At 41.5% G+C, this 24902-nt stretch overlaps 1 protein-coding gene across 1 annotated transcript in view; it reads left to right on the forward strand.

Annotated features, from left to right (window-relative positions):
• LOC114597411 (uncharacterized) overlaps nt 1–24902 on the forward strand; it is a 113021-nt gene that overhangs the window by 60353 nt on the left and 27766 nt on the right. The window contains 5 exon segments of the mRNA XM_077930873.1: nt 10291–10605; nt 13159–13482; nt 15966–16307; nt 21420–21746; nt 23731–24072. Of these exon segments, the coding sequence (XP_077786999.1) occupies nt 10291–10605; nt 13159–13482; nt 15966–16307; nt 21420–21746; nt 23731–24072 (1650 nt within the window).

Consider the following 24902-nt stretch of genomic DNA (forward strand, 5'->3'; position numbering starts at 1 on the left):
GGGGAAATCAGCCATTGGTGTCCATTCTGCTGAGAGATAGACACTGCTGGGTTGCAATGTAGTAGTAGTAGTAGTAGTAGTAGTAGTAGTAGTAGTAATTTATTATTTATACCCTGCCCATCTGGCTGGGTTTCCCCAGTCACTCTGGGTGGCTTCCAACAAAATAATAAAATTACAATAATCCGTCAAACATTAAAAGCTTCCCTAAACAGAGCTGCCTTCTGATGTCTTCTAAAAGTCTGGTAGTTGTTGTTCTCTTTGACATCTGGTGGGAGGGCGTTCCACAGGGCGGGTGCCACTACAGAGAAGGCCCTCTGCCTGGTTCCCTGTAACTTGGCTTCTGGCAGTGAGGGAACCACCAGAAGGCCCTCGGCACTGGACCTCAGCATCTGGGCAGAACGATGGAGGTGGAGACGCTCCTTCAGGTATACTGGACCAAGGCCATTTAGGGCTTTAAAGGTCAGCACCAACACTTTGAATTGTGCTCGGAAACGTACTGGGAGCCAATGTGGGTCTTTCAAGACCGGTGTTATGTGGTCTCACAGTGTTATGAAGCACTCACCCTTCTGTTTTTCGACTGAATCATGGGTAGCCAACATGGCGCCCTCCAGATGTTGTGGATTGCAATTCCCATCAGCCCCTACCAGCATGGCCAAGGAGCAGAGCCAATGATACTGAATCAGTGAACACCATGCATTCTTATCTATGACCTAAAAAAAATTATTGGTGCACTGGGAGACAACATAGATGACCTTAAGATTTCAGCCCTATATTCACTTACATGGGAGTAAGTTCCATTGAACTCAATGAGTCTTACTTCTCTTCTGGGTATACATACAGGTATATAGGATTGTGGAGATTTTCTAATAGGAACCTACAGTGTAGCAACCTACTGCTCTTCCAGCTAACAAAGCATCACCCACATGTACTCAGTAGCTCACATTTATACATAGCACTAGAAATTTACTAAGCACTTTGGAAAAGAAATCAAATTCCTCATACAACATGGCTTACAGATAAGAGACCCCAAATTTCATTTCCACACACTGATGGCCCAGTACTAAACCATTCTTAAAATATGAATAAGGGAAGGAAAAGGAAATAAGATTTCTAATTTTCTGGATTTCTTAGGGCCCCTGTGTAAATAGTTTTTCTATGGCTGAACAATGCCACCTTGTGGACACTTAAACAAATGAGAGCAACAGGAGACAAGACTAGGCTTGTATTACTAGATCTTAACTCTTGTTGTCAAGCCCCTGTACTGGTGCTTGTATGGTGGGGAAAGGGATCCAGACACACACTGTCTTACAGGTAAAACAAAAGAAACAACTAACACTCTATATATCCAGGAAGAATCTAATCAATACAGTTCCATCTTCCGTTTTCTAATTTTTTTAAAAAACCTAACTCTGTGTTGACTTGTTCTCTCTCACGCCTGGTTATGCTCCCAAACCAGAATATATTGGAGATCAAGATATGTTTCAAGCATCAATTTGCATGCACCAGCTGTAGAAGTGTGAATGTTTCATGGTTATGTTTACTTGGAAAGTGGCCCTAGCAAAGCGGGTGGGATAGAGTGTGAGAGACAGACAGACAGATAGACAGATAGAGAGACAGGAAGACAGAGAGACTGGGGAGACCAGGACTGCAGGGGATGGATAGGGACAGTTTGAACCTTTCCTCCCTGCTGTGGTCCCAAGGACAATCACCCCTCGCCAAGCTGCTGTTGGCATTGGGATGGAAGTTTCCATTTGGCCTACAGTCCTGATGCTTCACAAGCTCCTCCAGGACCGCTTTTTACAGAACATCTGGTTTGGTCTTTCAAGTAACAATTGTAATGACAATGTGCATAATAATAATAATAATAATAATAATAATAATAATAATAATAATAATAATAATTTATACCCCACCGTCCCCAGCCAAGGCCGGGCTCAGGGCGGCTAACAAGCAATAATAAAAACAAGTTGAATGAATACAACTTAAAAACAAAATTAAAATACAACATTAAAATAATGAAACATTAAAATGTAGCCTCATCGCAGGAGGAGAAGGAAAAGAAAAAGAGAGAGGGAGGGAGGGAATCAAACTGGCTCCAAGCCAAAGGCCAGGCGGAACAACTCTGTCTTACAGGCCCTGCGGAAAGAAATCAGATCCTGCAGGGCCCTGGTCTCACGAGGCAGAGAATTCCACCACCAATGAGCAAAGCTCACTGGATTTTCCATGAGCGAGACTCTTGTGTTTTACTTCAACATATGACTTCCTTTGTGTGAGGAATCAGATGCTTGTACTGTATGTGGCTGCTGTATCATAATCTTCCCTTCTATCAATATTCCCCAGCCAGTTCACATAGCAAAAATATAGAATACAAATAATACAACTGAGCAATGCAGCCAAGCAATTAAATTAACCTATGTTCTAGCTCTTAAGGGACCACTGAATTTGAATCAGCAATACAAGAGGAGAACTCATATTTGCATTGTACTTTCTTCTGGAAGACTTACCTTTGAGCTATTTAAGTGTGAATGGTTTCTTTAAACAAACAAACAAATACTAATAATAAAACAGATGGAATAAAACATAAATGCCAACCACCACCACCCCCGCTTGGACTGGCAACTCTTGAATTCAACAGTTATGGTATTTGGGGAAAACATGGAGCAGAGTCCTTTGGTAGCCTGGCAAGGCCTTGGGTCAGGTTCTGGATGAGAAGTCATTCCATGACTTTAGAGATTCCTCTAAAATGGGATAGGCAACCTCTAGTCTCAGGCCAATCTTGTCTTGTCAGCAGATCCATTTTGTGTCAGCAGGCATTTTCCGCCAGTCAGCTGATATCACTGGGTGATTAAAGTGGGTGAGGTTCAGTCATGATGAGTGCTGCTTTACCATCACATTCCTTGTGGGGAACACACTGGCAAATATGATTCCTGTACAGAGCAGGCCTAAAACCACTACTCATTATCTTGTGAAACTTACAGTACAGACCTATCTATACATGTCTACTAAAAATAAGTCCCACTGAGTACCTACAAGGTCAGAGCCTTAATCTCTTTGGGGTGAAAGAGAGATGAATGGCGTCTTATCTTTTGGAGCTGAATTGAGCCTTAATCTGTTAAATAAAATAAGGCAACAAACTACCCAAGTAAGACAGATAATCAGAAGTTATCTCTCACTTGGGTAGATCAGCTTCCTTCTACGCATGGGAAAATAAATATATTGTGTAATACGTTTCATACACTATAAACTAGAATGCTCAGCAGAATTGAGTACAGCAAACAAATTATAGCCTAAAGATTAAATTACCCACATTGGGTAACATCACTGCAAGGAAACCTCTCCAGAGCTATGCATGCTTGAACTTTTCTAGCCTAGGTGCTCAGTGATAAAGGCAAAAAACATAATACTTTAATGTTTCAACCACACACGGCGGCTTTCACTTCAAGATCTTACTATTAAAGGTAAAGGGACCCCTCACCATTAGGTCCAGTCATGGCCGACTCTGGGGTTGCGGCGCTCATCTCGCTTTATTGGCCGAGAGAGCCGGCGTACAGCTTCCAGGTCATGTGGCCAGCATGACTAAGCCACTTCTGGTGAACCAGAGCAGCGCACGGAAACGCCGTTTACCTTCCCGCCGGAGCAGTACCTATTTATCTACTTGCACTTCACGCTTTCGAACTGCTAGGTTGGCAGGAGCAGGGACTGAGCAACAGGAGCTCACTTCATCGCAGGGATTCGAACTGCCGACCTTCTGATCGGCAAGCCCAAGAGGCTCAGTGGTTTAACCCACAGCACCACCCGTGTCCCATCTTACTATTACTCTGTGTGAAATAGCAGCATGGGACACGTTCAGTTTCTCTCATCTTTTACCCTAAGATCTGTTCTTACAGAAGCGAAGGCTGCTGCTTAACATTGCTTCCCCATGGTGGCTGTTTCACGCGGGGCCTGCAACTGTGATAAAGGGCTTCCCAAGTGGACTAGATGCTATTTTTAAGTGTATCTTCCCATAAAAATCAATGGAGAATTTCAGGATTCCAATGCAGGTGGGTCTGGGTGCTCCTCTTCCTAACTCCAAAGATCCCAAGGAGGAGAAAGCACGCTCAGTGGGGACAAAATGCTGAGTGATTGCTGTGGAACTCAGGATTCAGAGGGTTAGTGGATCCACATTCCACATTTCAACAGTTTGTTGCAGGGCCTCAGAGAGATTGTGTGTGATACTGATACAGTCGTATCTTAGATCCCAAATGCCTTGCGAGTCGAACGTTTTGGCTCCCAAACACCGCAACCCCAGAAGGGAGTGTTCCGGTTTGCGAATGTTCTCTGGAACCCAAATGTCTGATGAGGCTTTTGCAACTTCCAATTGACTGTAGGAGCTTTCTGCAGCCAATCGGAAGCCACGCCTTGGTTTCTGAACATTTTGGAAGTCGAACAAACGTCCAAAATGGATTCCGTCCAACTTCCAAGGTACCACTGTACTTTTAGACCTGCAAAAACCAGGCTACTTTGCCGTTACTTGCTACAAAAGGGAGGAAAAGCCATTCATGCAATTGCTCATGGTGTGTCTGATGTCTGGCCCTACTTTGGCCCTGAAACAAAAAGAGCTCACCCTCCATTGTGTACAGTTAAATACCCAGGGAATAAATTCTTGATGACCTTCCAGGATTTTCTTCCTGCTTCCTTATGCAAGGTCTATGGGGACATTTCCTGATCCATCCTAGCCCAACAGAGCAGAGTTAACAATAAAGGCCAAACCTCTTCACCTCTTCTTGAAGTGCTGAAAAAACCTCAACGTGGGGCAGGGTTTCCTCCTCATGCTCTTTTGAGTGGGAACTTTGCCAGGAGAAAATTTAAAGCGATACTATTGTGCCCCTTTTAAACATTCATCAGAACTATGCACTTCTTTAAATTTGACTGGAAATTCATAGAAACTCAGCATTGTAAACGGGAGACTTTTTACCACATTCCTTTCTCAGAAAAAGAGGGAGAAAGAGCTCAGTTGCACAACTGACCCAGGTGTGTCTGGTACCTGCAGATGGACATGGTTTGAGGGAAACACCCCAGATTATAGGATAAGATAATACTTCAGGTTGTCCTATTCTTACCAGGTTTGCAATTCAAACACTAAAAGGCAAGGAAATGCCTTGTGGCAATTGTATTCCCATTCATATATATGGCACGTGTTTAATTTCAAGCATTGAAAGGAAGTCTTGAAAGACAGAAAGAACAGGTAGTTCCCAGGATTTCCGAGCAACACACACGCAGAGAGAGAGAGCTGATTCCTGCCAATCAACTAAACTTTAACAAGCCACCTTTGTTTCATAGGTAGGCTTGACTGATATTTTCAAAACAGATGTTATTACAGGAAACATTTTAACAATCATGCCATGTCCACAAAGGTCAACCTTGATGTCACCTGCATTCCTTCCCCCTTTTGCTTATTTAAATTAAATCTGTCTATCATATCCGGATTAATGACTAAGCACCTTTGTTGTTTTTTTAACCTGAGTTTCATGCCTCTGCAAGAAGCCAAAGTGCCCAGTATTTATTGTTCTTTGCATTTGCAATTTTCTTTATGATGTCAATATCTTGTTCCTTACACCAGAGCAGCTTGGTTGTGATGCAGTGTAGACAACATAGCTGATCATGTCATTGTGCTCATAAGAGGATAGAAGGAAGGAAGTGCAGAGATGGGAGTGGGGGATTAGGCCCTAGTTCCCAAATTCAATGCATCCACCAATTGTATCTGCAAATAAACCAAATATTTATGTTCTACAATGAGTGGTAGTCAGACAAGTTAGTGTAGACCCATTCAAATTAATGAACAGGAGTGAATTAGGTCCATTAATTTCAGTAGGTGAAATTAAGGTGAGGAAAACTTGGTAGAATACCACCCATACATTGAATGCACATTTATTTATTGTTATATTTATAGTCTGTCTTTTCTCCTCCCTGGAACCCAGAATGACTTACATAATCTTTGTCCTCCATTTTATCCTCACAACAACCCTGTGAGGTAGGTTAGGCTGAGAGTCAGTGACCGGCCAAAGGTCACCCAGCGAGTTTCATGGCCAAGCAGGATCTAAAACCTGGATTTCTTGTGTCTCAGTCCAACACCCAACCACTACATCACAGTGACCCCACTCATGGCTTCCCACAAAGAATCTTGGGAAATTCTTTAAAGGTTAATGTGGTATGAGAGTGCTTTGAATGGATGTGACCAAAGTCTGAAGGCATGTTACTAGCAAAGCTTGAAAGCTTAGGCTAATTTTCGATTTAACTTCATCACAGAGAATGACTGTCCTTCACGGGGACTGAGAATTAAGGGGCTGATTCCTGCATTCACTGAACATCATGATGGCTACTTCGGCTTGTCTCCCTGCCACACTCCAGCAGAGATGATTTAATACATTTTTCTGCCTGGGCCAAGGTACAAGATGCTTCTCCCACCTCTCATTCCACTTACAAATAGTGACCAGGCTGGCAGTGGAAACTTACTTCAGCACTGGCAAAAGAACAGCAGGTTGACCTAGACTGGGAACATTATGTGGGAGATAAGGGGCTTTAATCCTTTGCTGTCCACTGTGGTCCTGATTTGGTGCTGTTTATCCAGAAGGAGAAAGATGAGGCATTGGGGAAGTTGGGGAGGTGCAGGTCAAGCCGTGAGGGGGCTGGATTGGTTCTGCTGGTGCACCTGCACCATGCTGACCTCCTCACTGCCTTGACCCTTTCCATAAGTGTCAGCAACACACCTGCTGAGAACTAGCCTTGCAGCTCCACTCTACTGGGTGAGCCATTTTCTCCTCTGATCTAGGTCGGAGGTCTACACCTGCTATTTACTTTTCAAAAAGCTATTCAGAAAATTGCTAGAGGCATGAATGGCGCCTTATCCAATTTGGCCCAGCAATCTCTAGCAGAGCAATTGGTGTTCTGCTTGTGGAATGAGGCTTTCCTGCCTTGTTCACACTGCAGTCCTCTGCGCTCCCCCAAGCCATGTAAGAGGTCCTCCAGAATGGTATTGCATGTGAAGCAATGCGGTAGCAGCTGGGGGGGGGTTAATGCAGATCTATTAGGTTGCCACCCTTTCTGAATATGGACTTGCTTTCCATGCGTTCTAGGGCACTTGGGGACGAGGCGTTTATCTCTTCCAACAAAATCAAAAGGGAGAAACTAGCATGAGGCCCAATCAACTTTTAATGTATATGACCAATCCATTTTGAAATAGAAATGGGGGTTTGAAATAATTCTTAGCGTTTATTCAGCACTGCCCAACCTCAGCTTCCCCCCTTACATCTCAGGAATCTTCATACTACCACATAAAGTACATCAGCATTCTTATTCTAGATTGCAGATTGGGGAGGTGCGAAGTTGAAAGAACGGCAGCTCACCTGGGACCATGTAGTCACAACTTCTCCAGTGCCTTAAGGGGTGAGGCACACCTTGAAGCTGGAATTTACCAGCTTACAAGCTTATCTGCTCAAGATCAGCTTTTCTCTCTATTATTGAGCAAGACTTGGCAAATAAAGATTGCAGTCACTAACACCTGTTTTTTGTGGATTAGTCCCAAACAAAACTTGATTTATCTTAGCAGAATTTCTTGTAGTTTGCTCAGTAGTATGGCCCCTCACAACAGGGACGCAGGTGGCACTGTGGGTAAAAGCCTCAGCGCCTAGGGCTTGCCGATCGAAAGGTCGGTGGTTCGAATCCCTGCGGCGGGGTGCGCTCCCGTCATTCGGTCCCAGCGCCTGCCAACCTAGCAGTTCGAAAGCACCCCCGGGTGCAAGTAGATAAATAGGGACCGCTTACAAGCGGGAAGGAAAACGGCGTTTCCGTGTGCGGCTCTGGCTCGCCAGAGCAGCGATGTCACGCTGGCCACGTGACCCGGAAGTGTCTCCGGACAGCGCTGGCCCCCGGCCTCTTGAGTGAGATGGGCGCACAACCCCAGAGTCTGGCAAGACTGGCCCGTATGGGCAGGGGTACCTTTACCTTTACCTTTATTGCCCCTCCAGGCCTTAGGATTCCCCCCACCCAGGTCACACACTCTCACCAGCCCTACTCTGAGTTCCCCTTGAGTGGTTTGACTGCGTCTTTGCACTTTGCACTATATGGCTTCTTACTTGGTGCTGGGTGGGAGTTGTGTGTATAGAAACATCTGGTTTTTGTGTACTTAGAATGCAGCCTCCTATGCAAGGGTCAGTGTCACAACTGCTGTTTCACCTGCTATTGCCTCTGACCACATCTACTACCACTAGCCACGCCCATTTTTCCTCCGGCAATTGCCCTCCACTGGTGTGTGGCCCCCAGAAGATGAAATAATGTGGCCCTTGGGCTGGAAAAGGTTTCCCACCTCTGGTTTAGAGCCAAACACTTTATTTGACATTAAAATGTGTACCTATTCTGTGGAGAACGTTAGGAGGAATGGGGGAGAAATTAGATTCAATTTGAATGGGTAAACCAACTAATTTGCACTTTCTGGAACACTATGGGGACCAAAAAGCAGCCATTCTTTGAAACATGGTACTGTTCCAACTCTGCAATGCAGTTCTGCCACCCAAAGAAACATGGGCTCTTCTGTGGCTTTGTTGGTTTTAATTATTGTTTTAACTGAAGTGTATTTCTGTAGCTGTTGTTTATTATATAATATTCTGAAAACTGCTCTGAGATCAGTATAAGTGATGAAGGGTGGTCTACAAATCTAGATCGATAAATAAACTAAGGCAGAGGAAATGCAATACATAGTTTTCATACAAGCAAGGTTTGCTGAAATTCCCTCATCTACACAATTATTAATAGTAAAAGGAGCCTTTCTCTTTTCTCACCTGAGCACTCTATCTCTACATCTAGGATAACATGCTGGTATTTGGAAAGCAGATTAAACAACACCATTACCTCTGGGGGGAAACACTAGTATTTCCTGGAGCAGTTAAATCAGATGGCATTATATGTGATTTGAGTGTTGGACACTTATGTTCCCACTGGCTTCTCCAAAGCAATAATAATCAGTAACTGTCTATTTCCAGGGATATGGATTGTGAAATGAAAATATCCCGGACTTCCGTGACATAGATCTGGGAGTTCAAAAAGAAAGATCAAATTGCAAACCACATGGTTTCCAGAGCAGATTAGAATGCTTATAAATTCTGAAATTCACCATTTCTTTATTTTAGCAGAAACCAACCCGAAACATGGGTGCCCAGATACGCTTATTTTGGATGGTGTTGATACCTTCTGCTCTCCTACATGAATCAGGTACTGTGCTTATATTGCCTTGGGCTTGGGGGTGGGTTGCTTCTCTGCTTAAATCCCAGCAAAAGTGGGCCTGCATGAAACTGGTAGGCAGCTGAGCATATTCAACTGTGCAGGAAACCACTCAGCAATTAAGTCTACTAAAACCATTATTAAATTTTATCTCTTGGTTCCGTGGGCATACAGGAACAAAAGGATAGAACTCCAAGGATGAAAAGTCCAGGGATATGTATTATAAAAACTGATTATTCAGGCAAACTGGGTTGTACTCAGACTTACCCTCAACTGGCAGTAACAATTCCAAAGCAGAATTCTGCCCAGGATGCTCCCACCAATGGAAGGAAGAAGGGAGTAATTTTTGGCCAATTCCTCCTTCCTCCTGAAGCCGTACTCTTCCAGAGGTTCCTCCAGCCATCCAGATTTTGGGAGGAAATTATGAAGAAGGAATGGGGGGCGGGGGGAGAGAGAGAGAGAAAGTCTCCTCATCTATTTCACCGGTGTGATTTCTCCACTGGATCAAAAGCCTTCTGTGAACAGACGAAAGCTGCAGGAGGCCAAATTTATGTGTCTTAACTATTAGGAGTGTGTCACACCTTCTCAAGTTCACTGGTGATTCCCAAGAGCAAATTACACATTACCCATGAATGTGCATAAAAGCCTTAGCAGTGTGTTGATGTTTAAAGAAGGGCTATTTTAAAGGGTGGCAATTGTGAGTCGAGAAATAGATTTGGGTCAGATGAATATGCATCAAGGAGTAGTTGATGATCAGGCTGTACGTTGGTGGGGGGAGGTAGAATCTGTCCCTTTAGATTGTTAATGAAGTTCACAAAATTGCTCCTGTAGAATCCTGTCTACAGATTTATGTGGGAAAAATAAGTTCTCCCAGGAATTAAGACATCATAAAACTTGTATGTATCCACCATCTCCTGCACTGCTCCCAAACACTCAATAAGCTTGCAGACTTTATGTTTCCTTATAATACAGAACATTATAGAGCTGGTATACTTGCATTTAACTTAACAACCATTTTGGGTTTTTTGTTTTACAAAGGTGCTCAGCAGTTGCGTTTAGTGAATGGATGGAACAAGTGTGTTGGGAGAGTTGAGGTCAACTACGAAGGAACTTGGGGGACTGTTTGTGATGACAACTTTGATAAGAAAAATGCACATGTAGTGTGCAGACAACTTGATTGTGGAGAGGCAACCACGGTGTATGGATGGTCTTATTTTGGCCGAGGAGCTGGACCCATACTCCTGGACGATGTGAACTGCACAGGAAGTGAACTCTACCTCTGGGACTGTCCTCATGCTACATGGTTGGTAAATGACTGTGGGCACAATGAAGACATCAGTGTCGTCTGCTCAGGTAACATCTCTCTGTACACTATGTAGGGTTTTTCAATTGCAAACAAACTTCAAACACATCAAAGAATGATGTTACAAGTAGGGATGGGGAAGAAATTAGATTCAATTCGAATGGGAAAACCAAGTAATTCACATTTTCTGAAACAATATGCAAGCCTAAAAGCAGCTCTTTTATTAAACTTCTGCTTCTTCAACTTTGCAACTCTGTCACCAAGAAATATGTACACACAAAAATATACCAGGCAAAGTGTGCATAAAAATGCATATATTAGCTAAAATAACATCCAAACAACCATTATACTTTGAGAAAATGCCTTGAAAAATTGTGTATATCAAGTAAAACTGCATACAACAATGCATAGATTAGGAGAAATTCACACTAAATTGCTGGTGGATTTTCATGAGAATATATATATATATATATATATGCATGCTGATGTGGAAAAGCTCCCAACTGAACTTATTATTGGGAAAATGAAGGACTGAAAATGATGAATTTGTCCATCCCTGGTTGCAAGCTGAGTGCTTCAGACAAACCACCTACTATAGGCACAACACAATTTCAATTTATTCAGGTGATTTGGGAGTAATACAATTTGAACAATCAGAGAGTTGAATAATTGGGAATGCAATTTGAATAGGGTTAGGTTGCATACAGAACAAATGACTGTGGACAATTAAAATATTTGGATGACTGCCTGAGAATCAAAGAGCATAGCTTTCAATGCACAAGCAGATCAAGCATGACCAGTACTAAACTTTTTTACTGTTATGGAAGCTGAGATACCCCAAGGAAGCAGATATTTTGATGGAATAGGGCACAGAAAAACGAATTCATCTGGAACTGAGCTATGACAGACTTGTAATCTCTAATGACACTGACTATTCAATAAGGGTGGGGAGTTGCAAGCAAGAGACAGCAGAAAGCTATTAAAAGGTTAACTCCATGTCTTGATAGTTATACAATTCAGTTAACCTAAGTATCAATGACACATGTGTTTATTTCAGTTTTGTAATAAGAATGAATAAAAAATTCAACAATACAATACACAGCAATGCACAACTACATGACACTAATCACAACCCCATGGGATCATGTTCATCAATGCAACATGAGAGTACAAAAGGTATCAGGACAGCATGCTTAACTAGAAGGATTTTCATTAAAATCACATATTAACAGCACTGTGATTTTTGCACAGATACAGTTCAGTAACCATAACAATTTCTGTTTCTTATTTACAGATGCTGGAGATCAACCAACAGGTGAGTCTGTTTATTTGTGGCATAGGCAAAAGTATTCACCAGATTGTTGGATGTTCCTTTCTAGGTTGCAGCCAGTGGGATTTCAATTACATCCTGGGAAGGGACAGGGGAATTTGTGACCTTCCATTAATTGTTGTATGACAGCTCGCATTATTGCTGGCCACTGACTATGCTGGCTAGGGCTTATGTTAGTTGGATTCATCCTTGCGCTAGGGGGTGGGAGTGATAATATCATTCATGCCTGATGTCATTCATGCCATACAGTTCTTTGTTATGATTTTCTTCTTGCAAGTCTTCTTTCACTTGGAAGTGAGAATATCCCTAAAGGAGTAGGGCTATTCTGTTCTCCATGGTAGTGGTAAAACCATCTGCTTTGTTTCTGCTTGTTGGCGTAAGCTGCATTTCCCCCTTACTTTGTCCCGTCTTTTGTCATCCTGCCCACAATGCACAGGGCTAAATGACCCATCGTCAGAGTAATTCCTTTTCTTCCATGCTGTTCACAGTAACCTCTTTAGCAAAGTTACAGATAGGTAGCCGTGTTGGTCTGCCATAGTCAAAACAAAAAAAATTCCTTCCAGTAGCACCTTAGAGACCAACTAAGTTAGTTCTTGGTATGAGCTTTCGTGTGCATGCACACTTCTTCAGATACACAGTGTATCTGAAGAAGTGTGCATGCACACGAAAGCTCATACCAAGAACTAACTTAGTTGGTCTTTAAGGTGCTACTGGAAGGAATTTTTTTTCTCTTTAGCAAAAGCATTTCCTGCTCTTTTTGCTTCTCTTTTTCAACTTCTCCTTTTCTACATGACTTTTCTCTCCCCACTTTCTTTCTTTCTCTAACTTTTCTCCCTGCTCTTTTGTCTGATGCAGATTGTAAGCCCTCCAGGAACAGTGTCTCTTTTGTGTTCTGTACCTGAAGAGTATGCCAAACTGTATGGTATTTGTGAAGCTGCAATGGCTTTTGTCCAAGCGTGTCCTTCCTCATGCAGAGGGCACTTGATGATCACAGAAGGGCCATTTTACATCTTGTGCTCAGTCCCGTGGGAGGAAAGTGAAACAAAACCCTAAATTGCACAATCTCTTGGCTATAGAATCTCCCTATTATAGCACTGTGCAAACCATACCCATCTCCGCCACACCTGTAGTGGCATCAGGTTTGAAATTGGCTACTATGGATTTCCCTGTTGGAAACTTGGGAATGCAAATAATCCTAGCAGGCTTCCTTTTCGTGCCAAATACCTCTGTCTGATTCACAGTTCAACATTCCTGCTCTTTGTGTCTTCAACAGGTTACTTGCCTGTCCAGTTGGTCAGCGGAAGCTCAAGCTGTGAAGGCCGCGTTGAAGTGCTTTCTGACGGCCAATGGGGAACAGTGTGTGATGACACCTGGAATCTAAGAGCTGCAACTGTTGTATGCCAGCAACTTGGTTGCGGTGAAGCCATCTCGGCTCTGAGAGGTGCTCCTTTTGGCCAAGGCACAGGAGATATTGTTCTGGACAATGTGGATTGTGATGGAAATGAGACAAGTCTGGGAGAATGCAACCATCAAGGATTATATAATACTAACTGCAATCACAGCGAAGATGCAGGTGTTATTTGTTCAGGTAAATGTGGTCTGTGAGAGGCCAGATGATCTCACCATGGATCAGGTCTGGAACATATAAAGTAAACACAGGGATGAAAATACCTCTGAGCATGCACAGTGTGTTTGCCCATTACTGCTAAATAACCAAAGAAAGATAGTTCTCAAACTTTGAGAACTAAAAAGTCATGCTTTTAGGTCCAAAGGACTGATCTAGGCAAGCTAGGGCTCCCAACACCTTTCCCCCTTACAATTTAAGCACTAAAGCCACAGCATTGAACTTCTTGGAACAGTCCATAGGGGATTATTCATACAAGCTCTCTGCACATGACTGAGGGTTGGCGGTTGTCTTTCATTTTATTTTTGCACTGTTGATTGCACTACACACATGACATCTAAACAGTTCTTTAATGAAACGAACCATCGTTTTCCATACCACTATAACGCTTGGTGATGGGAGTTGAATAGTTGCATTTAACATGGTGATTTGCCATTCATCACATGAATGGTACACTCCATGCTAACAAAAGTGGCTCTCAACACAGGGTGCTTCTTTCAATTAGCATAACAGTAGTGAAAGTATGACAGCAGTACAATGGGGGGGGGGGCTGTACAAAAAGGCCTGACATTTAAAAAAGAAATATTACAAAAATAATTTGCAAGAGCCAACGAGCCTCATGGCAGCATGCAAGTTCTTCCATGCATGTCCACGGCTTCTTGAATAATATTTATTTTCCTCCTATGGCCGTTTCTTCATAGATAGGCTAGTCAGGTAGCAGGAGATGCTGCTTTTCAGATGGAAAGAAGTCTTGAGAAGCTACATGAAGTGCTACATGTTCCAAGTTTCCAGGACTGCCCTTTGTGTCCTTGTTAAATGTCAAGTTAATTTAGTAAGTTATTCCATTTGTATCCAATGTGTGCTCCAAAGAGCTTGAGATGCCACACATTCTTCTCCCCACCCCACCCTCTTTTTCCACCATGTGAGGTAGGTAAGACTGAAAGACTGGTCCAAGATTACCCAATGAGCTCCATAACTTAGTGGGGATTTTATCGTGGGCCTCCCCAGTCCTAGTCTATCCACTCCACAAAGTTGAAATCACTCAAGGACATGGAAACTATGAGAAGAATCTGTTCTTTCCATCCTGGAGCTGCACCAAAAATGCTATCTTTGTGCACAATCCAACAATTATCACTTCTGGACTTTATCTTTATGAAACTCAAAATTATTTTCGTCTCTTGACAGCTCACACGTATTCTACAACACCAGAAGGAACCACTGCAACATTGTTGACAACAGAAGGAACCACCCAAGCAATAAGCACAACTGAGGAAACGGTTACCCCTGAGATGCCAACCACAACTCAAGGAGGTACACAACAGTCTGAGAAAATTAGTCTGACCTCTGTGCATGGTACTGTGTGGCTTAACTCAATTATTTAAATTTAATAGATAGAGAAAGACAAAATTAGGGCATATCCAATCAGGGTGGGTATCTACTGTGCATTTGTAACTTACATAGGGACTGAATCTCTTTATTGACCTCTGCTAATCACAATGGAAGGTGAGAATATTAATGAGTTCAAGTAACAAGCAAGTCACACATTACAGATCAGCACATTCCCCACATGTTAACCATGTGATTTTGCTATGAACCCAGAAAGATATGAGGCATTTATTTTTGCTCAGCATCATGCAGAGCCCTGCATCTGATGCATGGTGTGTTTGCCAGCTCTGCAACGCATGATGCGACGCCAAGTTGTGCAACTAGTTTTGCTGGAAGCTGCTGTCTGCAAACAGTTAATATGTCTGCTACAAAACTGGTTTATGGTTTGGTTTTACACAAGTGCTGCCCAACAAAACAGACCCAGAGGTTTCCAGCTCCTCTTGGGATATATGTGGTCAACCTTATATAGGTACATGTAGAAGTGACATGAGAAGGTACATGTAGGTACATGTAGAAGTGACATTTCCACAAGAGTGAAAATTTCAAAACTCTTCAGGAACCTTGAATTCAGGTAAACAGATGTACAATCTGATGAAAGGAGAACATATTGTAAACTTTCCTGAGCTCATGCATTTAGAAGGGGTATAAACACCCAATAAATAAATTATCACAATACAGCTTCAAGTATATTGGAATCAGCCACAGAAATGTCTGCTTTTCAACTATTTTTGTTTGATGGTTACTCTTTTATTTTGCTGCAATAGCTCCCTCTGTTGTCACTGAAGTTCCTAGCACCTCGGGCAATTTTTTCCTTGTTCTTTTCCCCCTTTTGAATCCATTAAATGAGCCTAGATTAGTAAAGACTCCATCACAAGGTAAAGTGTCTACAAAAGGATTTGGCATTCTCAGAGTAGGCTGAAAATTACTGAGCCCCATCAGTCACAAAAAGGTGGTGGTGGTGTTAAGGATTGATTGTTTTTATCTCTTTTTTTACATTTGTATACAATTGTCAAGATTACATATTATTAAATGAGAAACAGTCTTGTCACATTCTTCATCACCTTTTGCAGAGACTTCGCCATCAGGAACATCAGCAAATCCTTTCTTCCTAAGACTGGTGAATGGAGAGAACAGCTGTCAGGGTCGTGTTGAAGTCTATCATAATGGGGAGTGGGGGACCGTCTGTGATGATGAATGGGACATTAATGATGCTCGCATTGTCTGCAAAGAAGTTGGTTGTGGAGAAGTCATTTCAGCTCCAACAGGTGCCGAATTTGGTCAAGGCTCTGGCAGCATCCTTCTGGATGCTCTACAGTGCAGTGGGAATGAATCTTCTCTGAAGGACTGCCCCCATAAGGGATGGGGGGTCCATGACTGCAAGCATAAGGAAGATGCCAGCGTCATCTGCTCAGGTACCACAAACTATTTTCCATATGTGTTAATTTTTGCAGCATGGCTTCTTGATCTACATTGGCAAATACAGTGGTACTTCGGTTTTCGAACATAATCCATTCCGGAAGTCCGTTTGAGTTCCTAAACATTTGAAAACCAAAGCATTTACTTCCAGAAGCATATACTTATGGAAAACTCAGTACGGAAGCCGCATGGCACATTCAACTTCTGAAAAGTATTCGAAAACCGAAGCCTTTTCTTCTGGGTTTACAGCGTTCAAAAACCGAAATGTTCATAAATGGAGAAATTCAAAAACCGTGGTACCACTGTATAGTAGTGATTCAATCTTTTCTATCTATTTGGTAACCTCATTGTACACTGCGGTATATAAATTGTTGATGTAAATACAATGGCTTGTATTGTAAGAACATGATTAGGCTCTTTTTATATTGGAAACTCCTCCATCCACTACAGAGAATCTTATTTCATCTGGGAAACGGTGCTGAAACTTTCCATTGCTTCCCCTTCATCCAGTATTATCCCTTTATTTGAAGACTGCACACCCTTTGAACTAATTTTAATAATAAACCCAGAGGACAGAATCCAAAGGCCAATGTGTGGGTGCCTAAGTGCAGTCTTGGAGTGCCTTTAGAAGGTTTTGTGAGAGGACAGAAGCTCCACCTATGGCTCTTTGGGTTGCACACACTGCTAGCACCAGAACAGCCTGAAGAATAGCCCTGGCTTCCAGACTTCAAACCATTATGTTATTTGTGATACCATTTGATTGGCAGGTGGACCAGCTGTCAGATTTGTCCTTGCAAAATGGTTCCCCATCCCTGGGGTTGCCATGGGGTTGGAAAAGGAGAGTGGGAATAGCAGCAGGGAGCTGGAGAGCAGAGCAGAGAAGAGAAGAGCAGGCAGGGGTGCAGCTCCAAGTAAATAAATGGCAAATAGGAGGTATTCAGAGGTATTCTGCATCTGAAAATATAGGCTGTATCAGGTTAAGATGGGTAGCAGGCACTGATAGTAGACCAATTCAGTTCGAGTTTTACTGAATACTGCTTTGTGTGTGTGTTTTGGAATGAGTGGTTTAGAAATACTGTTACAATTACAAATAATTAAAATTTCCTTTATTACTGCCTTTAAACCCATCATTAACAGCTATCACTACAGCTTATATCAGCAACTCATATGATTTCAAAATGGGTCATAGTACCTTCCTTGGCATGACCATTAAATGAACAGAGATTCCGCTGTTGTGAGGAATCATGGGGTTATTTACGGCTACTAATCCTGATAGCTTTATTCTACCTCCACTGCTTTCCTCCTTTTTAATTTTTAGAGCATCTAACCTGTTCTTTCTAATTTTTAGAGCCTCTAACCACCGCAGAAGTACCCACCACACCTGGTAACTATGGGTTTCTCGATTCTAGCGTTTAAATGGAATTTCTTTTATGCTGTGCTTTCTCCTTTCTAATTTTTGGAGCTTCTAACACATTCTTTCCAATTTTAGAACCTATAACCACTACAGTAGAACCCATCACATCTGGTATGTATTTACTTTATTTTGCTTTTTAAAATATAAATAAAGCTGCCTGGTAACCCAGTTACTCTCAGCAACCAGAAGCATCATAGCCAGACACTGGAGAGACTTGTCAGAAGTAAGCATGGATCAATGGTACCAAATAGTATGGGAAACAGTCTTACTAGAAAAATTAACCAATAAACTAAAACTGACATGGAGACAAATAGAAGCAGACACCTTTACCCTGGTATGGCTCCCCTTCATCACATACACAGCCCAACAAGACAGTGACAAAAATCCACCGACAGCATACAAATCAATGTGGCTAACCTGACCCAAAACACCCACCCACCCCACTCACACATGTAAACAAAGATCACCACAGACAATCACAAATGAATAACCACACCCTAGGCCAACCCCAACCTCTCTCACCACCAAAGGAACACAAGTGAATAGCAAAGAACCTGTACAAAACCACACATATACTAAGTAAAATAGAAACATCGCCACCCGACTCCACCATCACTCTTCTTTCCCCCTCTCCACCTCTCTCCCCCTTTTCTTCCTAATGTCTCAACAAACAAAACTGATCTGTAAAAAATGTTACTTGGGGGGGAAAGACTGAGAGAGAGAGACATTCCACATACTTTTGTAAACCAAGAAAATCTTTAATAAAAATACATTTTTTAAAAAAACCTGCCTGGTCATGAGCCTTGACCTTTTGCATTCTTCCTTCCACTATATGAGCAAATTCTGAATTTGCAGCAAACCATGGTTTTCCATTATGTTCAAATCCAGCAAACTGTGGTTGGGGTAAAACATAGGCTTCCTGGCATCTCCCTATCTGTTGATTTTCAAATTATAGTTGAGTTTTTTGCAGAATATATATTAAAAAAACTTCCAGAAATCTCGTAGAATATGTCAGGTGTTTAGTGCTCATTTCCATGTTAATTGCTTCCAGGGGGGGGGGGCATTATCCCAGAAAAATGCAAAAGTAAAGTAACCCAATTTGAGGCAGTATAGCAGCATATCGTTCTTTCCTGCCATTTTCATGGGTAAATCATGGAGGAATTAAAGTAGGAATGTGCAGAAATGACACAATTTTTCATACATCTGAATGCACCCATGATATGCAATCAAATAAGGTTTGCAAACCAAGAACACATTGGATTTTCTGAGTTCTGATGAAACCACAGAAAGATGACTTAATTTGATCTATGACAGGTGGCAAGCTAAATCATAATCATGTTATATCTGGAGACAACGCAGTGATCTATTTATAACACAAAGGTTGAATGTGTATAGGCCTGTTTGAAGTTACAAGCAGCCCTGATATTTAAAAGTGATACAATATGAAGACAAGGTGCATAATATGTGGTATTAGATATGTTTCTTTTTTAATCAGGAACTTCACCACCTCCATCTATTTTGTGGGGTTTTTTGACTATACTGTAAGGACACTATTTCTTTCCTCTCGCTTCAATTCACTTCTGGGAATCTTCTTTCATCTGATAAATGATGGTGGAGTGCAGAGGTTTTGGGTTTTTTCCATCATATTGTGCATTTATGTGCGGACTGCACACCCACAGAACTGAATTCAGTAATAAATGTGTAGGCTAGAGTCTAAAGACAAATGTGAGCATGTTTAAGCACATAAAGTCACTTCTTGGAATGCCATTAGAATATCCTGGGAAGTGTCAAAAAGTCTATAGCTTTGTCTCCACATATTTCTTATAACCCAGTAACTATAGTAACTTCTGTAGTACACTGATGGTGTAGCTCCATTAAGGTAATAAGGCTAATTGTCATTGATAGATCAATTCACATGAAATTTGTTGTATACACTCTCCTGATCAATACCTGTCTGCAGCAGTGCACATCCTGCAGCAGAATGTATTCTGAGTCTATTCTAGGTGGCGGCGAATAATTCATCTGGTCTATCCTGAATCTACTGCTGCTTATCTCTTTCATCAGATGCACTGATGTTCTCAAGTAGTGAGGAATTAGACCGGGATCATAGTGTGGAGTGAAAGGGCTCTCCATGATTTGCTTGGGGAGGGAGAGATAAGTCATAGGTTTAAGGGCAGGTTCCATATTTTGAAAGACACAACCTGAAATATTAGGAACCTGAATTTGCAAGTCAAGATGGTGGTTCCTTTGCACAATACGTGACATAAGGTAGGACTTAGACGAATCAGGTTCTAAACATTAAATCTCTCTGACATCTACTTCGTGGGGTTCCATCACTAAGAAGCATATAGCTATGTTTCCTTTTTCTAACGTTTGCATGTACTTTCATTTTATGCTGTGCTTTCTTGTTTCCATTTATAGGCCCCATAACCACCACAGAAATACCCATTACATCAGGTATGTATTAACCTGGCTGTGTGTGTGTGTGTGTGTGTGTGTTTGTGTGTGTGTGTGTGAGAGAGAGAGAGAGAGAGAGAGAGAGAGAGAGAGATTTAATCCATGCTTGGTATACCATTCTTGGTATAATACTGCTCGTATTATACTCAGTGTTGGGCAGAAAGGAGAGTCCCATTGGGTGTCCTAACAGCAGCATATATTGCAGTTTCCCTTCTTTCATTGGTCTGGCTACCCTATATCTATACCGTCCTTTAACTCTCTGGCTATTTATTTGTATACCTGTGGATACAGGGCAATATACAAATTTAATTCATTCAGTCAGTCATTAGTAATACTATTTAGCATATTATGTTAAGGAGAACGAGATTTACAGTACATCCCTCTTCTCTGGGGAAAATAGCATGTTTTAACTTCTGCCCTTGGTTTTCACATTCATGGAGCAGCAATAAGAGTTCGCGCTTCCATAGAATGAATTAATTTGAAAAGAAAGCTGTTGGGAAGTTCAAACACACTTTTATCAGGCCTCTTTATTTTCATTTATTTATTAAAATTTATACACCGCTTGATTATAAAATGTCTCAAAGTTGTTAACAAAAAATATAAAACAATAATGTAATTGTGTTTTTTAAATGAATTACAATAATTTGAAAACATTCCAAGAATTAAAATCAACAATAATCTGAAAACAGATTAAAATGCTCATCAATTCTAAATAGATCAGCTGGGTGGTCTAAAGAAAAATCTTTTTAGCAGACACCAAAAATAAGAGCCAATAATTTACATTCAAACCAAGTTTGCAAAACAATAACAAATGTATTTTCTGAGTTGTATTGAAACAAAAAACTGAGACATGACTTTTTTGGTTCATTCTATGTGAGGGGACATGATAAAATATAAACATCTTATATCTGAAGGCAACACACTTGAAGTTAAAGGTTTATAGGTCAATACGCAGTTACAAGAAACCCTGAAAAGTCAGATTTAAAAACTTAATTAGATATTTAAAAGTGATGTGATATAAGACAAGGTTTAAAATATTTGGCATTGTATCTGTTTCTTTTTAAATTAGGAACTCCACCACCTCCATCTACTGAACAGAGTGTTACAACAGGTAAGTAGCGATGCTGGGTTTTAGTGGAAAAAATGCAGTTGTCAGCATTATATGTAACTGAAGAAAGAATAGTGTTGTTATGTTCTTCATCAACATTTGCAGTGAATACTCCTTTGGAAACATCAGCAAGCCCTTTCTCCCTAAGACTGGTGAACGGAGAGAACAGCTGTCAGGGTCGCCTTGAAGTCCACCATGATGGGACCTGGGGAACAGTCTGTGATGATGATTGGGACTTGAAAGATGCTCAGGTTGTGTGCCAACAACTTGGTTGTGGAGAAGCCACTGCAGCCCTGCTAAGTGCCTACTTTGGCAAAGGCTCTGGCAGCATCCTCCTGAATGCTGTACAATGCAAAGGAAATGAATCTTCTTTTGAGGACTGTTCTCATAATGGATGGGGAGTCCATGACTGCAAACATAAGGAAGATGCCAGTGTTATCTGCTCAGGTATATCCAGTTATACTCTGTATATGCTTATTTCTAAAGCATCTCTTCTACATCTTCATTAAACACATTGAAGTTATTGTGTCTACACTGTAATAGCATGGTTTGCTTTTTATGCTCTCTTCAGTGCACTTCTGGGAATCTTCTTTCATGTTTATAAAGGTTGTTGGAGTTTTTCTGTGCAAGTTTCCTTTTTTGCAGCGCATTATGAATCTATATGCGGTCTGCACACCCATTGAACTAATGTCAATAATGAATGGATAGGCTAGAATCGAAAGAGAGATATGGGCATACTCAAGCACATGAGATCACAAGACTTTGAGCACTTATCAGAATATTCTGCGAGGGGAGAGAAATTCTTATTTGGCATCATAAAATGCTGGTAACTAGTATTCAGTGACACACTGGATTTTATAGGGTTGCCATAAATCCGGGAATTCCCAGACATGTCCTCTTTCGGGTGTCCCACATGCTCATCTGTGGGGAATTTTACATTTTAAAGCAAATGTCCTGGATTTGGTTTAGTTTTTTTGTGCAGAGGCAGCCCTGGTTCAGGCTCAGGCTCTTGCCTGGGTGGCCCAGGTTCTGGCTACGGCTCAGGCATGGGCAGCTCGGGCTTAGTGGTGGCAGAGCGATGGAGGGGCTATCAGGCAATTGCCCTAAAAAAAACCTCACCAACTTTTTGTATCTGGATTTTTACCTCTTGAAATATGGCAACCCTAGGATATGATGGTATAGGCTCCATTCAGGTAATTTGCCTAGTAGCCACTGATAGAATGATTCACTTGGATTCACCCTTATGCCTTAGAACCATAATCAAGAACTGTCAGCAGCAGTGCACATCCTGTGGCAGAAAGTCACCTGAGCTCATTTCAGATGGTGGAGATAAGTAATGTATCTGGTCTTTCCTGAATATACTGCTTATCACATTCACTAAATGATCTGATGTCCCAGTATAATGAGGAATTATACTGGGACCATAATGTGTGAAAGGGGTTCACTTGCTGTCATTTCTTCAGTATGGTAATATGGCACAAAGCAAAGGTTTACCTTATGGGTGATGAAAGGAACATAAACATACACATAGGTTAAGTGCAGAGTCCATATTTTTTATAACAACAACAACAGGAAGTATAAAATTTGGAAGCTAAATCTGCAAGTGAAAATTGTTCCTTAGCTCAGTCTGGAATTCAATCTAGGACATCAGCAATGTGAGTTCTAAACATCAACTTACTCCGATAGCTTCCTCCAGAGGTGCCATCATTTACCACAAATGTGGTCTGTCTCATACCCAAACCTTCTCTTGGTGGTTGGAGAAACCCCCCTAACAGATTTAGGGGGTGGACAGTGGGAGCAGGAGAAGAAATTTCCATTGCACAAGCAGAAGTTGTTCCACTTGTGGTAGGAGTTATGTAGTGCTTTGTTGAGTACAACCCCAAATACAAATGAAGTTCTAGACATTAAATTTATCTGATAGCTGCTGGCTTAGGTGCCATAATTAAGAACCATAGAATTATACATTTCTCTCTTCTGGTGTTCAAACAGTATTTCATTTTATATTGTTCTTCCTTCTTTCATTTTTTAGGACCTCTAACTACCACAGAAACACCCATTACATCTGGTATGTATTTACTTGAATTCATCTTGTTTTTTAAGCAGCAAATTTGCACTCTTTGCTGCCATTCCTTTGTATAATTCTGCTGGACTGACCCTCAGCATGGGACAGAAAGGAGAGAACAGTTGGGTGTCATTAAAACATTAATTAGATTATTTAAAAGTGATATGATATGGAGACAAGGTTTATAATATTTGGCATTGTATCTGTTTCTTTTTAAATTAGGAACTCCACCACCACAATCTACAGAACAGAGTGTTACAACTGGTAAGTATGGATACGAGCTTTTAGTTTTGGGTGTTGCTGTTTTTTTACAATTGTCAATATTATATATAACTGAACTAAGAATAGTCTTGTAAAATTCTTCATCACCTTTTGCAGAGATTTCACCATCAGAAACATCAGCAAGCCCTTTCTCCCTAAGACTGGTGAATGGAGAGAACAGCTGTCAGGGTCGCCTTGAAGTCCACCATGATGGGACCTGGGGAACAGTCTGTGATGACGGTTGGGACTTGAAGGATGCTCAGGTTGTGTGCCAACAACTTGGTTGCGGAGAAGCCATTGCAGCTCTCACAAATGCCCACTTTGGCCACGGCTCTGGCAGCATCCTCCTGAATGAAGTACATTGCGAAGGAAATGAATCTTCTTTTGAGTACTGCTCCCATAATGGATGGGGAGTTCATGATTGCAAACATAAGGAAGATGCCAGCGTTATTTGCTCAGGTACCTCAATTTATTTTCTGTATACACATACACTTCTTGTCTAGATCTGTATTTGCAAACATAATAGTTACTCTGTCTATATATAAAGGACATGATTTGACTCCCCACCCCCACCCTGAAGTATCATCTATTGACTTCAGTAAATCTTATTTCATCTAATAAGCGATGCTGAACTTTTTCTGACAATTCTTTACATCTGGTTACGCATTTATTTGAAGAATGCACACACATCAAACTAATAATAATAATAATAATAATAATAATAATAATAATAATTAATAATAATAAAATGTACAGGCTGCAATCTAAAGAGATATATGGGCATGCTCAAGCTGGGATCATAGTGAAAGGGCCTGCCATCTCTGTAATAAAAATCAAGGCACAAAGCAAAATTTTCCCCCCGGGGGGGGGGCGTGTTGCAAGGAACATGCACATAGGTTTGCAGGCCAACACGCAGTGTAGCTGCAGTGGATATGGGGGCAGGCAGTATAATGATAGTTGGAAGGGACCCCAAAAGTCATCTAGTCCAACTCCCAACCCCACACACTGTGGTGCTGTACTGGACCGCAACCATCACACCCCCCCAAAAAAGGTGGGTAAGTCATCATTTCTAAACATTACATCTCTCTGGTAGCTCCTCACTGAGGTGCCATAACTAAAAACCATACAGCTATGAGATCCTGTCTTCTGGTTTTTAAATAGGCTTTCTCTTTATGCTGTGCTTTCTTCTTTCTATTTTTAGGACCCCTCACCACCACAGAAATACCCATTACATCAGGTATGTATGTGCTAGATTTAGCTTGCCTTTAAAAAGAAACAGATTTCCAGTC

Source organism: Podarcis muralis, chromosome 6 (genome assembly GCF_964188315.1).
Source record: "Podarcis muralis chromosome 6, rPodMur119.hap1.1, whole genome shotgun sequence".
NCBI classification, from domain to species: domain Eukaryota; kingdom Metazoa; phylum Chordata; class Lepidosauria; order Squamata; family Lacertidae; genus Podarcis; species Podarcis muralis.